Source organism: Cavia porcellus, unplaced genomic scaffold (assembly GCF_034190915.1).
Source record: "Cavia porcellus strain 051 isolate PalLab524CR breed Dunkin Hartley unplaced genomic scaffold, mCavPor4.1 scaffold_25, whole genome shotgun sequence".
In the NCBI taxonomy this organism is placed as follows: Eukaryota; Metazoa; Chordata; class Mammalia; order Rodentia; family Caviidae; genus Cavia; species Cavia porcellus.
Genome location: NW_026947508.1, coordinates 29,957,450 through 29,971,153, shown reverse-complemented (window position 1 = coordinate 29,971,153; position 13,704 = coordinate 29,957,450). Strand labels below are relative to the sequence as shown.

General features: G+C 41.1%; 1 protein-coding gene across 1 annotated transcript in view; it reads left to right on the top strand.

Annotated features, from left to right (window-relative positions):
• The first annotated feature begins 1,238 nt into the window (after window positions 1-1,238).
• LOC134472797 (liprin-alpha-1-like) overlaps window positions 1,239-13,704 on the top strand; it is an 85,565-nt gene continuing 73,099 nt past the window's right edge. The window contains exon 1 of the mRNA XM_063235123.1: window positions 1,239-2,700. Coding sequence (XP_063091193.1) covers window positions 2,440-2,700 — 261 coding nt within the window. The 5' untranslated portion in view covers window positions 1,239-2,439. The remainder of the gene's footprint in view (window positions 2,701-13,704) is intronic.

Below are 13,704 nucleotides of genomic sequence, written 5' to 3'. Positions count from 1 at the left end.
TAAACTGAGCTAATTCACGTGTGTTATCGCTTGGGGTTATTTTTTCTTCGTGATGACAACTCTTTTTTTTTTTTTTTGTCTTTTTCCTTTTTATCGGTACCGGGGATCGAACTCACGACTGCCTGCTTGCAAAGCAGGCGCTTATGCCGCTGAGCTAAACCCCCAGCCCCCGAGTGATGACAACTCTTAAGTCAACTGAACCCTTTTTGCTTTTTAAGAATGGTTTTTGTTTTATATCGCAATGTTTAAAAAGACTGCGCGCGGGGGGCTGGGGATTTAGCTCAGCGGCATAAGTACGTGCTTGCAAGCAGGCGGTCGTGAGTTCAATCCCTGGTACCGATAAAAATGAAAAAGACAAAAAAAAAAAAAAAAAAAAAAAAAAGACTGCGCGCAAGGTAAGGAGCGGGAGACTGAGGCAGGAAGGTTGGAGCTGGCCAGGGGCCACCCGCCAAATGTCACCCGGGGGTGCGCGTGGGCGGGGGCAAAGCTTCAGCGCTTGGCTGGCGGTTGGTCCTGCGCTGGCGGTTGGTCCTGCTCGCGGCTAGCAGGACCCCCTAGGTCTCGAGGGACGGATTCTAAACCACTGCACGTTGCCCAGGAGACCCCAGTGATGGCACTGTGGACTCGCCTGTATGGCCGCGTCCTGGAAAGCTCTAAGGTAAGTGGGGCCAGAACTTGTACAGCACCCGGTGAGGTGCTAGAAATCATCGTGGTCAGGTGTGCGGTCGCGGGGATCTCTTGCTGGAGGGTCGCACCTGCCTGGGGTACTACCTGGAAGTCTTCAGCGATCCCTGTCGCCCTCATTAGGCCCGTCTGTCTATGTGACACACTTAATAGCCTCTCATGATCGTACCTCTCACCTTTCCTTCCTAACCATTCTCCACTGTACTGAACTGCTGTATTTCCATTGTGAAGCCTTCTTTTTTTTTTTTTTTTTTTTTTTTTTTTTGTCTTTTTCCTTTTTATCGGTACCGGGGATCGAACTCACGACTGCCTGCTTGCAAAGCAGGCGCTTATGCCGCTGAGCTAAACCCCCAGCCCCCGAGTGATGACAACTCTTAAGTCAACTGAACCCTTTTTGCTTTTTAAGAATGGTTTTTGTTTTATATCGCAATGTTTAAAAAGACTGCGCGCGGGGGGCTGGGGATTTAGCTCAGCGGCATAAGTACGTGCTTGCAAGCAGGCGGTCGTGAGTTCAATCCCTGGTACCGATAAAAATGAAAAAGACAAAAAAAAAAAAAAAAAAAAAAAAAAGACTGCGCGCAAGGTAAGGAGCGGGAGACTGAGGCAGGAAGGTTGGAGCTGGCCAGGGGCCACCCGCCAAATGTCACCCGGGGGTGCGCGTGGGCGGGGGCAAAGCTTCAGCGCTTGGCTGGCGGTTGGTCCTGCGCTGGCGGTTGGTCCTGCTCGCGGCTAGCAGGACCCCCTAGGTCTCGAGGGACGGATTCTAAACCACTGCACGTTGCCCAGGAGACCCCAGTGATGGCACTGTGGACTCGCCTGTATGGCCGCGTCCTGGAAAGCTCTAAGGTAAGTGGGGCCAGAACTTGTACAGCACCCGGTGAGGTGCTAGAAATCATCGTGGTCAGGTGTGCGGTCGCGGGGATCTCTTGCTGGAGGGTCGCACCTGCCTGGGGTACTACCTGGAAGTCTTCAGCGATCCCTGTCGCCCTCATTAGGCCCGTCTGTCTATGTGACACACTTAATAGCCTCTCATGATCGTACCTCTCACCTTTCCTTCCTAACCATTCTCCACTGTACTGAACTGCTGTATTTCCATTGTGAAGCCTTCTTTTTTTTTTTTTTTTTTTTTTTAGCTGTAAACTTAAGTTAGGTTGACTGAACAACCACTGCAGTCCTTGAAAAACATCTCTCTTGAGCCATAGCAAATCCAATTCCTTTCTGTGTTCACTAAATTAAGCCCAAGAATTCAGGCAGGCCTTCCCAGGAGCTGACTGCACACAGTCAATAAGATGTAAGATGTAAGATGCCTGTTGGATTTTGTACTTGTCAGTTTTCCTGGCTGTATACTGCTTCTGTGCTTTTCCTGAAAAAGGATTGAGTGGAATGGGCCCCTACCAGGAAATAGAAAAAAACTAGGTAACAGAAGCGCACTTGTTTTCAAAACTAAAAAGTTTGCTTTTGCAAACAAAACCTCACATGGTTTGCTCTATTCTTTATAGGAGAAATAAGTAGCTCTCTTTGGGCCTTACATCTTCCCAGCGTTGTTGTCTTCTTTAGTGTCTTCATGTGGTGGCTTTCTGCATTTAATGGGTGCCTGGGTGTATCTTCACAGAGTATTTGCATCCAAAGAATAACAGATCTGTGAATAAAGAGATTGTCAGCTTTCCTTTATTAGCTACAGATACTCATAAAGTTGTAGATTTGTGGGAACCTGTATTTTCCGTATAATGACTAGTCCTGTGTTTTTGTTCCAAAATGATGTGTGAGGTGATGCCCACCATCAGTGAAGAAGGCCCTTCAGGAGGAAGTGAAAACCATGGATCTGGCTGCCCTTCACAACCAGATGCAGATTCCCATTTTGAACAGCACATGATGTCCATGCTAGAAGAAACAGACATTGCTCAGAGCACACTGATAGAGACTCAAGAAACATTGGCGTTGACCCAGGGGAAATTACTCGAGGTTGGTCATGAGAGAGATTCGTTGCAGAGACAACTCAATACTGCGCTTCCACAGGTATGTGTGGTTTTCACCTGAAACTACAGGTTTTTTCTGTTACGTGTCTTTCTGTGGTACCATCTTTTGTTTTTGTACCTGTATATTTTGTGTAACCAACCACTTGTCAAATGATAGTTCCTAGTGTTTGTAAGCGCATGCAGAGTTCCTGGAGATTCAGCTACTTAGGGCAAACAAACTAGTGTTCTGTAAAGTCATGTGAAAATATCTTACTACTTTCACTCTTCGCTGAGGAACTGCTAAAGATTTGGGAATGCACTTTGAAGGTTTTTTAAAAAGACTTGAAACAACAACCAAGCGGCATGGTCCTTGGTTTCTTTGATTCTGTTTTGTGAGATCTCTTGCTTAATGTAGGCTTCCCATGGCTTGTATCTCAGGAATTGTATGTGTGTTTAGGATTGTATCTCAAGGATTTGCAGTTTTCTAATGAAATTTAGTAGATAATAATTTTTTTTTTGTTTTTGGTATCAGGAATCGAACTGAGGACCTTGCTCTTGCCAAGCAGATGCTTGTTGCTGCTGAGATATTATCTCTAGCCCTTGAAATTTGGTAGACAAGGATTGATTTCACAGAGAAAAATTTTTACAGACGATCTTTACAGAATACCGGTGTTTGTAAATCACATTTGTAATATGGGATAGAAAACTGGAAATTTATTCTTTAGGAACTTTCTCCTTTTAGACTAGACTTCTAAGTTTAAAACAACTGGGCTGGGGATTTAGTTCAGCAGCATAAGCTTCTGCCTGGCAAGCATAAAGTCATGAGTTTGATCCCCAGTACCAAAAACAAATATATAAAAGTAAAAACCACCTCAAAGTTGGAAACAACTGTAGTTCTTTCTTTAATTATATTACATTCAGCCCAGTATCTCAAAACTGCCTCTTGTGGAATTAAATGGAGACTGAATGGCATGCGAAGGGAGAACATAGTAAAACTAGAAAAATGTAAGGTAAATGGTACACAGCATAGTGGGAGATAAGTAGCTTATTATTTAGGTGTTTATAAGCCATCGAGTACCATTTTACTTGTTCATAATAGTTGCCTTTCTGGTCCATTCAGGTAGACCTGAATAAGCATACATCTATGCTGTCATGATGAGCCTGCAGTGATAAATCGGCAAATGAACACTAGCCCTAATGTATTTGTTGGCTATAGTCAATTCTCCTGAAAGATTAATAAGCCAAGCATTTGAATTTCCTTTTTAGAAACAATAATTTGATGTTAGTGCTATATGTTTCTTTTGTTGGTTAGAAAATCAGTAAATTGTTTGCTTTTGTGGAGCATAGGGTTGAAGGAGGGCTTCATTTGTGTTTGCCTAAGTGCTCTGTCACTGAGCTCCATCCCTCCTAGTCACATTAAGATTTTTCTCATTGGAATCTTATAAATGTCAGAGTTTATTTAGGTCAGATTTTACTATAGAAGATTATAAGAACTGGCCAACTTGTATTTGTGTAGGGAGGTAATGGGGAGCAGTTTATGTGAAGGATTTTATAGTATATACAGGTATTTGTAAATTTGTGATGGTTTAGTTTTGTTTTTGTAATATATTGACTATAATTTGAGATATATCTACAGTTTATCTAATACATAGTTAATCTATTCAGTTTTTGGAAAAAACAGGCAGGCAGGACCTGAGAGGGAAGTGACAGGAGTTTTGTAGAGTTGGTTTCAGGCAGTGGGTGTTGTCACACCTGCTGATGAGGTGGTTGCCTGGTGATTTGTTTCTGGGGGGTTCTCAGTGTAGCAGCCTGGAAATGCTTAGTTTAGTGCATAATGTGATGATGCCACCAGGTCCCGTCACCATCTGAGCACCTGATGCAGCATTTCAGAAACACAGAAACCATGAAACAAACTTATTTTGGTCCTTTTCCTTTCCTGGAATCAGGCTCATCTTTGGTAGTTGTTTGACTAGAGAGGCCTGTCAAGTAAGTGCCCGGTGTACTTTTGGCACATTAGGTAGGCAGGTCAGAATGTGCCCTACTTCTAAAAATTGAAGTAAAAGGCTGGGCATGGTAGTGCATTCCTGGAATCTTCAACCCTTAGGGAGGCCAAGGCAGGAGGATCAAAAATTTGAGCCCAGCCTGAGAAACTTAGCAGTTGTCTTAAATAAAAAATAAAAAGAGAACAGAGAATGCTCCTCAGAATGAAGGCCCCCAACTATAGCAAATATCAGAAATCTTCTCAGCGAATTTTCCATAGAGCCAACACACTTGAGAAACAGTTCCTACATCAAAATGAAACACTGGAAGCCCCTGCCTAGTTTCCAGTACAGGTGTTTCTCATTTAATTACCTGCTTAACAACTGTTTGGACTTCCCTGCTGCTCAGACTTATGCCTCCTCTTTTTTTGTTTTTTGTAAAGTTCTGCACATCTGGTTCAGAGACTCTCAATGGTTTTTTTTTTTTTTTTTTTTTTTTAGTTTGTAATGTTTATACAGTACTATACTTTTTCTGATGGTACTCTATGGTACTGTAGTTTCATGTTCTGTTGTACATTATATACTGCATAGAAGTTGTGCAAATAAAGGCAAAGTCATCAAGTTGGAGTTTCCTTTGACCATTTCTTTGTGCTGAGTGTTGTAATGTATGTACTATATACAGCTCCTCATTTAGCAACTAATTCTTTTAACGCTGTACTGACAGGAATAGGACTTGGTGGTTAAATGAGGAATCCTTGTACCTTTCCTCCAATTCTAACATTGGTCTTGATCTCTCACCATTGATTATTTTTGCTTCTTCTTGACTAAATGAAGTAAAATAGTACCTATATTGTGTTTCTTGGTTGTTTCATTGTTCATGAGATTTACCTGTGTCCTATATTTTTTGCCTATTCTCATCTGTTGTCTGGTAATCCAGCATACCAATATATCAAAATTTGTTCTTTTCTATTCATGAACATTCAGGTTGATTCCAGTTTTTATCAATTCTATCCTGAGTATTCTTGTGTATTATTTCTTTTGTGTATGAGAGTGAAGCTATGGCTGAGCATGGCGGCATATGCCTATAAACTCAGCAGGGCAGAATGTTGAGGCAAGAAGACTGCGAGTTTGCGCCCCTCTTGGGCTTTATACTGAGAACCTGTCTTTTTTGGGGGGCGAGGTAATGGGACTTGAACTCAGGACGTTGTGTTGCCAAACAGGAGTTGTGCCACTAAGCTATATCCCTGGCCCTCGGATCCTTTAAAAAAAAAAAAAAAAAAGCAGAGAACTGTGGAGTGATAGATATCCCATGCATTTGTTCAGCCTTAAGAGATATTGCTAAAAGTGGCATTGTACTGACACCAACAGCATGTGAGAAGTCAGTGCGCATATCATCTTTACCCCTGACACTGTTCATTCTTTTTTTTTTTTTTTTAAACTGGTACCAGGGCTCGAACTCATGACCACCTGCTTCAAGGCAGGCACTTATGCTGCTGAGCTAAATCCCCAGCCCCCATTGTTTATTCTTTTATGTTAGCTTTTCTGGTGCCTATTTAATGGGAGAGGTGACTTAGTGAGAGAGGTACCAGAGATCGAACTCACGACTACCTGCTTGCAAGGCAGGTGCTTTTGCCACTGAGCTAAACGCCCAGCCCCTTATCGTGTATTTCATGTATTTCTTTAGCATTGCTACTTCTTCATCTGAGAAGGGTCTGTTCATTTTTGATGCCCATTTTTTGAATTTGGGGGTGGTTCTGTATTTTTGAGCTCCTTATATATTTTAGGCATTAATCCTTTGTCTGAGGAACAGCTGGCAAAAATGTTTTACCATCGCGTGGGTTGTCTCTTCACTCTCTTGGTAGTTTCTCTTGCTTTTCAAAAGATTTTGAATAAGATGCAGTCCAAGTTGTTGATTATTTCTGATAGAAGCTTTGCAATTGGGGTTTTTTTCCATGAGATCTTTGCCTATACCAAAGTCTTCAGTTCTACCTGTCTTCCAGCAGATTGGAGTTGTTTCTATTTTCATATTGAAGTCTTTGAGCTATTTGGATTTTAGCTTAATGCCTGGGAAGGGATATGGGTCTAGTTGTAATCTTTGGCATGTGGAAAGCCAGTTTTTTCCAGCACCATTTCTTAAAGAAGCTATCTTTCTTCCAGTGAGTATGTTTGGCTCCTTTGTCAAAGATAAGATGATTGAGTATGCTGGAGTTGTTTCTGCATCTTAAAATCTGTTCCATTGATCCTTGAGTCTGGTTGTTTTGTTTTGTTTTGTTTTGCCAGTTTTTATCACAATAACTTTGTAGTATAATTTGCAGTCAAGGATTGATTGGATTCCTTTCTGGTTTTGGTATCAGGATAATACATGCTTCCAGGAATGAATTTGGGAGTATGGCTTCTCTTTCAATTTCTTAAAAGAGACTGAAGTAGTAGTATTAGGTTTTCTCTAAATTTCTTGTGGTGTTCAGCAGTGAATCTGTCAGGGGCTAGGGTTTTCTTTATTGATGGGTTTTTAATTACATCTTCACTTTCACTGACAGATACTGATTTATTTAGAATTTTTATACCTTCTTGATTCAGCTGTGGTAATTCATATGTAACTAGGAATCTGTCTATTTCTTCTTTGTTTTCTATCTTACAATACACATTCTCAAAGTAGGTTTGGTTTTGAGGATCTTCTGAATATCTGTAGGGCTTCTTGTGATTTCCACCTTTTGATTCCCAATTGTATGTGTTTGGGTCTTTTTTGTTTTTAATAAGGTTGGCTGAGAGTTTGTCAAGTTCATTTAATGTAACACAGAACTCTTTGTTTCATTGATTCTTTGTATTATTTTGTTAGTCTCCATTGCTTTAACTTCTGCTCTGTTCTCTATAACATCCTCCTTTTTACAAGCTTTAGGCATGACCTGCCCTTGATCTAAAAGCTTGAGGTTCAACAGTAGGTTATTTGAGCTTGCTCTGTTTTTCAGCTATGGGTATTCAGTGCTGTAAATTTCCCTCCTAGGACTGCTTTCATTGTGTTCCTTATGTTCTGTTACAATGTATTGGCATTATCATTTAATTATAGATACTATTTAATTTCATCTATAACCCATTGGTTATCCAGGAAGGTATTATTGAATATCTATATGTTTATGAATCTTGTAGTTGGCCATTGATTTCCAGTTTCACTGCACTGTGGGCTGATAATATGTCTGGAATAATTTCAACTTCTTTCCATTTCTTTAAGCATGTTCTGTGAGCTACAATGTGTCCTATTGTGGAGAAGGTTGCATATGCAGCAAAAAGAATGTGTCCTCTGATGTTCTGGTGTGGAATACACTGTAGAAATCTGCTAAATCCGTTTGTTTAACAATTTGGTTCAGTTCTGACATTACATTGTTGATTTTCTTGTTTAGTTGATCCACCCATTTGTGACAGTGGGATAGTGAATTCCCTGTTATAAATGTATTAGCGCATATTTTGCTTATCATGTCTATTAATATTTGTTTGTATAGTTGGGTTTTCCATGGTTGGCATTTGGTGCATATATATTTATGACTGTTATCATTTCCTCTTGGATTGTTCCCTTTACAAGGATACAGTGACCTTTGTCTCTTAATCAGTCTTGGCTTGAAATCCCTTTGTCTGCAGATAGAATAACTACCCCTGCTTTTTTCCAGGTTCCTGTTACATGAGTATTGTTTTCCATCCTTTGACCTTTCAGTCTGTGAATTTCTTTTTGAATAAAATGTGTTTCTTGTATGCAGCATATTGTTCGATCCTGCTTTTTGATCCATTCTGCCAGTCTGTTTCTTTTGTTGGGGAACTGAGGCCATTAACATTGATTATAACTGATATGTATTGACATCTTTTCATGTTTATTCTCTTATCATTGGTTCTCTTTTTCCCTCCTCTGAATTGCTTGCCTTGCCTGGTTGATTGATTCTGTTGTTCTTCATGGAGTTGTAGTCCTTAATATCTCTTTCAGGAATGTCCATCAGAACATTTTGGTGTGCTGGTTTGGTGTTCGTGGGTTTCCTCAGGTGTTCTTTATCATGGAAAGTTTTATTCATTAATTTTGAAAGTTAGTTTTCCAGTGTAAATCAATCTAGTTTGGAGGTTGTTTTCTAGGGCTTGAAAGGCTTCACTCCAAGCTCTCCTTAACTTGAGCATTTATGTTGAGAAGTCTGCTGATTCTGATGGGCTTTTCTTTATAAGTGATTTGTTTCTTTTCTCTAACAACTTTTAATAATCTGTTCTTGTGGTGAATTTGTGGAATTTTGAGTATTATATGCCTTGGTATAGATTGTTTTTGTAGTGGTGAATTGGAGTTTTTATAATGGCTAATTTCTTCACTTATCTCTGTGTTGAATTTTTTACCCTGCTTGGGAATTTTTCTCCCATTACTTTTGTGAACAAGTTTAAGCAATTTGTGGTATCTCCTGCTTTTTCATTGACTCCAGTCAATCTTACATTATTCCTCTTTGCATCATTTAGTGGCCACTGGATTGACTTTTTTTTTTTTTGGTCCTTTGCTTCTTTTAAGAAATCTTTCTTTCCATGATTGCTAACTGTAATTCATCTTCTATAATTTCCTGGATATCTGTTTGAATCTATTTCTTCTTGGTTCCTCTCCCCCCAAACCCATTTTATTTTGAGAAAAAAAAAAAACTAAAACAAAAATTTCAAAACAGCAATCAGGGCAACAATGGCACATACATTATTCATTATCATCCCCAAATCATTCACTCAGAGCACAATATTTCTTTCCTGTGCTAGGCATTCATGGTCTCCATTATTTCCCTAAGCTCTTTATTTATCTTTTTATCCATATAGTTCTAGAGTCACTCACCATCTCTGTAGTTATCTAAGAAATTATTTCTGTTTTTATTTTTATAGAGCTTTGTTCATCTGCTTATTACAGGATCTCGCCATGCAGTTCAGGCTGGCTTTGAACTCGTGTAGTACATGTTGGCAGTTCTCCAGGCTCAGATTCCCAAATGCTGGGATTACACTCTGCACCACCATGCTTGGCTGTTCAGTTTTATAATAGATATTGCTGTAACATCCTTGTCATCATGGGAATATTAGAGAGTAGGTGGTTATCAGGGCCCTTTGTTCTATAGTGTCATGCTTTAAATCGCATGTGTTCAAACAGAATGTGCTCTTTGAGTAGTAATTTATAGTGTTTTCTAGTAAATCTTGGATAACTTAGATTTAAATTTGTGATAAAAGATTATTTGATTTCCAGTTATATTTCCTCTAAATCCTGTCTCCCTTATTTCTGTCTTGTCCTTTGTATTGTAATATATTTGCCTGAGTAGATCCTTGAATTTTTAGCTTTAAATCGTGTCATAAATCTGGTGTCTATTTCTATGCATGCGTCTTGTCAGCCTAGCAACTTAAGGAACTATCATAGAAAGGCAAATTTTCCAGTAACTGAGCATACCTTTGTATCTTCCTAATGCATGGAAGAGTATAGTATGTCACACATAAGTGTAATGTTGTCAATATATTGTAATGAATAACTGATGTTTCATTGGAAATGTTTAAACTGACCTGCCACATCACAAGTTACTGTTCTCTTGGCAATCAGCCATCCATGGAACATGGGGACAGATGTCAGTGCTTGCTATACTCAGAGCTTTTGCCTCTAACCATTGCATGCGTGTGTATAATAGATGGAAAATTTAGGATTTGAAAGGAGGGAATGATTGAAGCAGAGCCATAGGCTTTAGATTGAGGAAAAACAGTTTTCTCTGATATGGAAGGCTAGAACTTAGTAAGCACTGCTCTCTGCCGGGTGCCAAACTCAGTACTTGGCCATTTTTTTGCTATATTTAGTCCACAAGCACATCCCCGTGAGAAACCAGTTGCTGTGCTTGCCCCCAATTACAGATGTGGAAACTGAAATTTAGATCACATGATGTGCAGAGCAGGTATAAGTTAAGTCTGTTTTGATTCCAAAACCAGGACCATTTCTCCCTTGAGCCTAGATTTTTCAAGATGTTCTGATCTGCTGACAGTCTCCCTCTCAGAGGAAACCTTGGAAGTAAAAGCGGTGCCCTGGAAGCAGTGGGGATTGCGGAGTTTTCTTTCTGTCAGTCTAGAAGCTCCCCCCAATGCCTGCTGCCTCTGGCCCTGTGCCATGCCCACTTCATGCTTCCTGCCTTCCTGGTGGTACACTTGTGGGGCAGTGCTGCTGCAGGTGCCAAGTGGTGATTGTCCTCAGCAGCTGTGTGTGAGCTTCTCTATGTGGCTGAGCAGAAGTGTAATTTAGTAAGGACACAGGTACAGATCCTCACTCTGTTGCTGATTAGTTCCTGGCCTGGGAGCTGTTCCTTGGCCCAGTGGAACCATGGCTTGCTCTCTTGTAAGTGAGGTAGTGATCCACACAGTAGTGCTGCTTGGAATGGCCCTGATCTGTGCCCGCCCAAAGTGAGATGCCGCGCTTTCACCAGCAGCCGGCCTCAGAGCTTACCTCTGTTCAGTGGACTTCAGTGTGGTTTGGATATTTTGGTTTTGGCAGTAAGAATTTCTCAGCAAAGGAAGCAGTCTGTTGACTTAGACTCAGACACTGTGGCCTCCTCTTGTTCACTAGTCATCTCTCCTCAGCATGTAGCCTGGTGACTTAGAGGAGACTTGCTCTGGGCTGGCTATGAAAATTAGCCTAGCAATGAGTCTAAGGACAGCAAATATGGACCAGACAAAGACTGGTATGGGATGGTTACTTTTACACTTTAGTTTTACCTGGCAGAGCGAGGTGACTTCTTGGCACTTGTAGAAAGGTCTGAGACAAGGCAGTGGGTCCTAGCCTTGGGTTTCCTCTCACAAGAGAACAGAGGCAGAATGAAGGCCTGGTTCAATGAGCCTAGAACGCTCTGGGCAGAGCGGGGCCAATGTAGGGGAGTCTTGGTGCAAGAATCTCTTTTTGTGGGTGGAGCATAAGTATAGTGCCTTACCTCTTCTTTTTTCTTTTCTATTTTAACAAATGATTGTTTTAACCTGAAATTTTAAATGATGCCTGGTAAACAACATGGTCTTAAGTTTGATTTTTGGGTCCCTCCCAAAAATAGTTTTGAACTTTTATGATTCTTGTTAGTAATTTCAAGCATGATGGCCTTCTTTAGAGATGAGATTGCTGGACGTTAAACACGGGGCCTTGAACATACTAAGTAAGCATGCTCTGATTACCCCAGCCCACAGCAGTCTTGTTTTGTTACTACAATTAGAAATGAGAGTCAGACAAGGTGGTATATGCCTGTAATCCCAGCACTCAGGAGGCTGATACAGGAGGACTGCTGGAGTTTGAAGCCAGCCTGGACTACAGTGTGAGTTCATGGCCAGCCAGAACTGTATAATGAAACCTTATCTCAAAAAAGAGAGAGAAAGATACAGAATTTGTCTGTTTATCTGTTAAGATTATATCATATGTTATATATCCTAATTTAAGATTGTATCCTAAGTTAACATTGTATCCTATGTGATTTTAGACTTGCAGCCTCTAGAACTGTCAGAAATAATTATCTGTTGTTTATTAATACCCAGCCTATGACTATGGTAGTTTTTTTTTTTTTTATAGTAGCTGGAAGTGACTGGGAGAGGGAGACTGCTAACAACATAAAGCCTCCTCATCTAGATGAGCATGAAACTAGATTCCACAGTGCTTAAAAATAGATAATACTAAGACACGCTTACAGAGATGACTACTCACAAACAGGTGCCTATTTCACTCGATCACAAATGGGTGGAGAATCTGCCAAAACTGCCAAAATAAGTGAGCATGATACTTAGAGACAGATTAACATCCATAGTAACAGGGACTGGCGGTAAAACGAAGCAGGTATGACAAAAAAACAACTTGGAATCTAGTAAATGAAACAGACCTTAGCTAGAATGATACAGTCTGTTGTGGACATGGTCAAAGACGGAGCATTGGCAGTAAGTCACCAAAGGTGAGCCAGATTGCAGCAAGAGAGACAAAATGAGAAAAATTCAAGGCCCTCAATTCAGGCAGGCCTAGAGCCAGGCCCACCTATTGATGTGATAGGTGTGTGAATAGAATTGATTTGATTTTTGACTTAGAGTAACTAGAGTCTACTTTTCTTCTACCTGCCCCAGAATCTTTCTGATAAAAGATTCCATTAGAGAGAGGGCACACTCTGTCAGGAATGGTACTTATTAGGTGACCTGACAGTGAGCTCTTGCTTATCACCATGGCCAATGCCAGTTAGTACCTCGATCAGGGCCGTGTTGGCATCTACAGGAGAAATCTGTACCACAGGGAAGAGCTCACACTTAGTAGAGAACATGACAGAAGTCTAGATGGCCGGCTGGCCAATACCCTTTCCCCTACTGCTTCGCATCCACAAGTCCCATTCCTGAAGGTTGGCTTTGGGCCTATGAAGATGTCTCAACACTGGCTGGAACTCTGTCAGGTTTTAAGACACATTTGGATGATTTTTACCTGGTTGGCAGGCAGGAGCAAGCAGACCCTATGTTAGTGGCCTTGGTGAGGGGGCATTTGAGTGTGAGGAGACAATCCTGCATGGCAGGTCCAGGGAGCAGAGCCTGTGTTGTTGGCCTGGGGAAAGGACCTTACCTTGCTGGCCTGGGGGAAGAAGGGGCCTTCAGTTGGTCTGGATATGAGAATCATGTGTTGCTAGCTGGGAAAGAGAAGGCTCTGCTGACCTGGGGAGAAGAATCTCTATGTTGTTATCTGGGGAGCCACCATGGTTTTGGCCTGGTGAAGGGCCCTGTGTTTTTGGCTGGAGGAGTCCGCTATGCTGAGCTGGGTGGGGGAGGCAAATAGAAGTCCTAATTCAAATACCATGGACTCCTGGCCTTATTCCTGATATTTCTTGAATAGATAATTTCCTCATTTACTGTTATCCTTTGAGCCATTTCCAGAAGCTTTGAAGAGTGGTTTTCATCATTTCAGGTCTCCCTGGGGAGCAGGCTGCAAAGTTCCTGCCAGGCTAAGTTCGGCTCACCCACAGTCATGAGTTTTTGGAGAAGAAAAGCTAGTTTAAAAGAAATTTTGCTCTTTTCCAGTGCTTTCTGTGGCAGTGTCATCTCTATTTCTCTCTCACTTTACTTGCCCAATC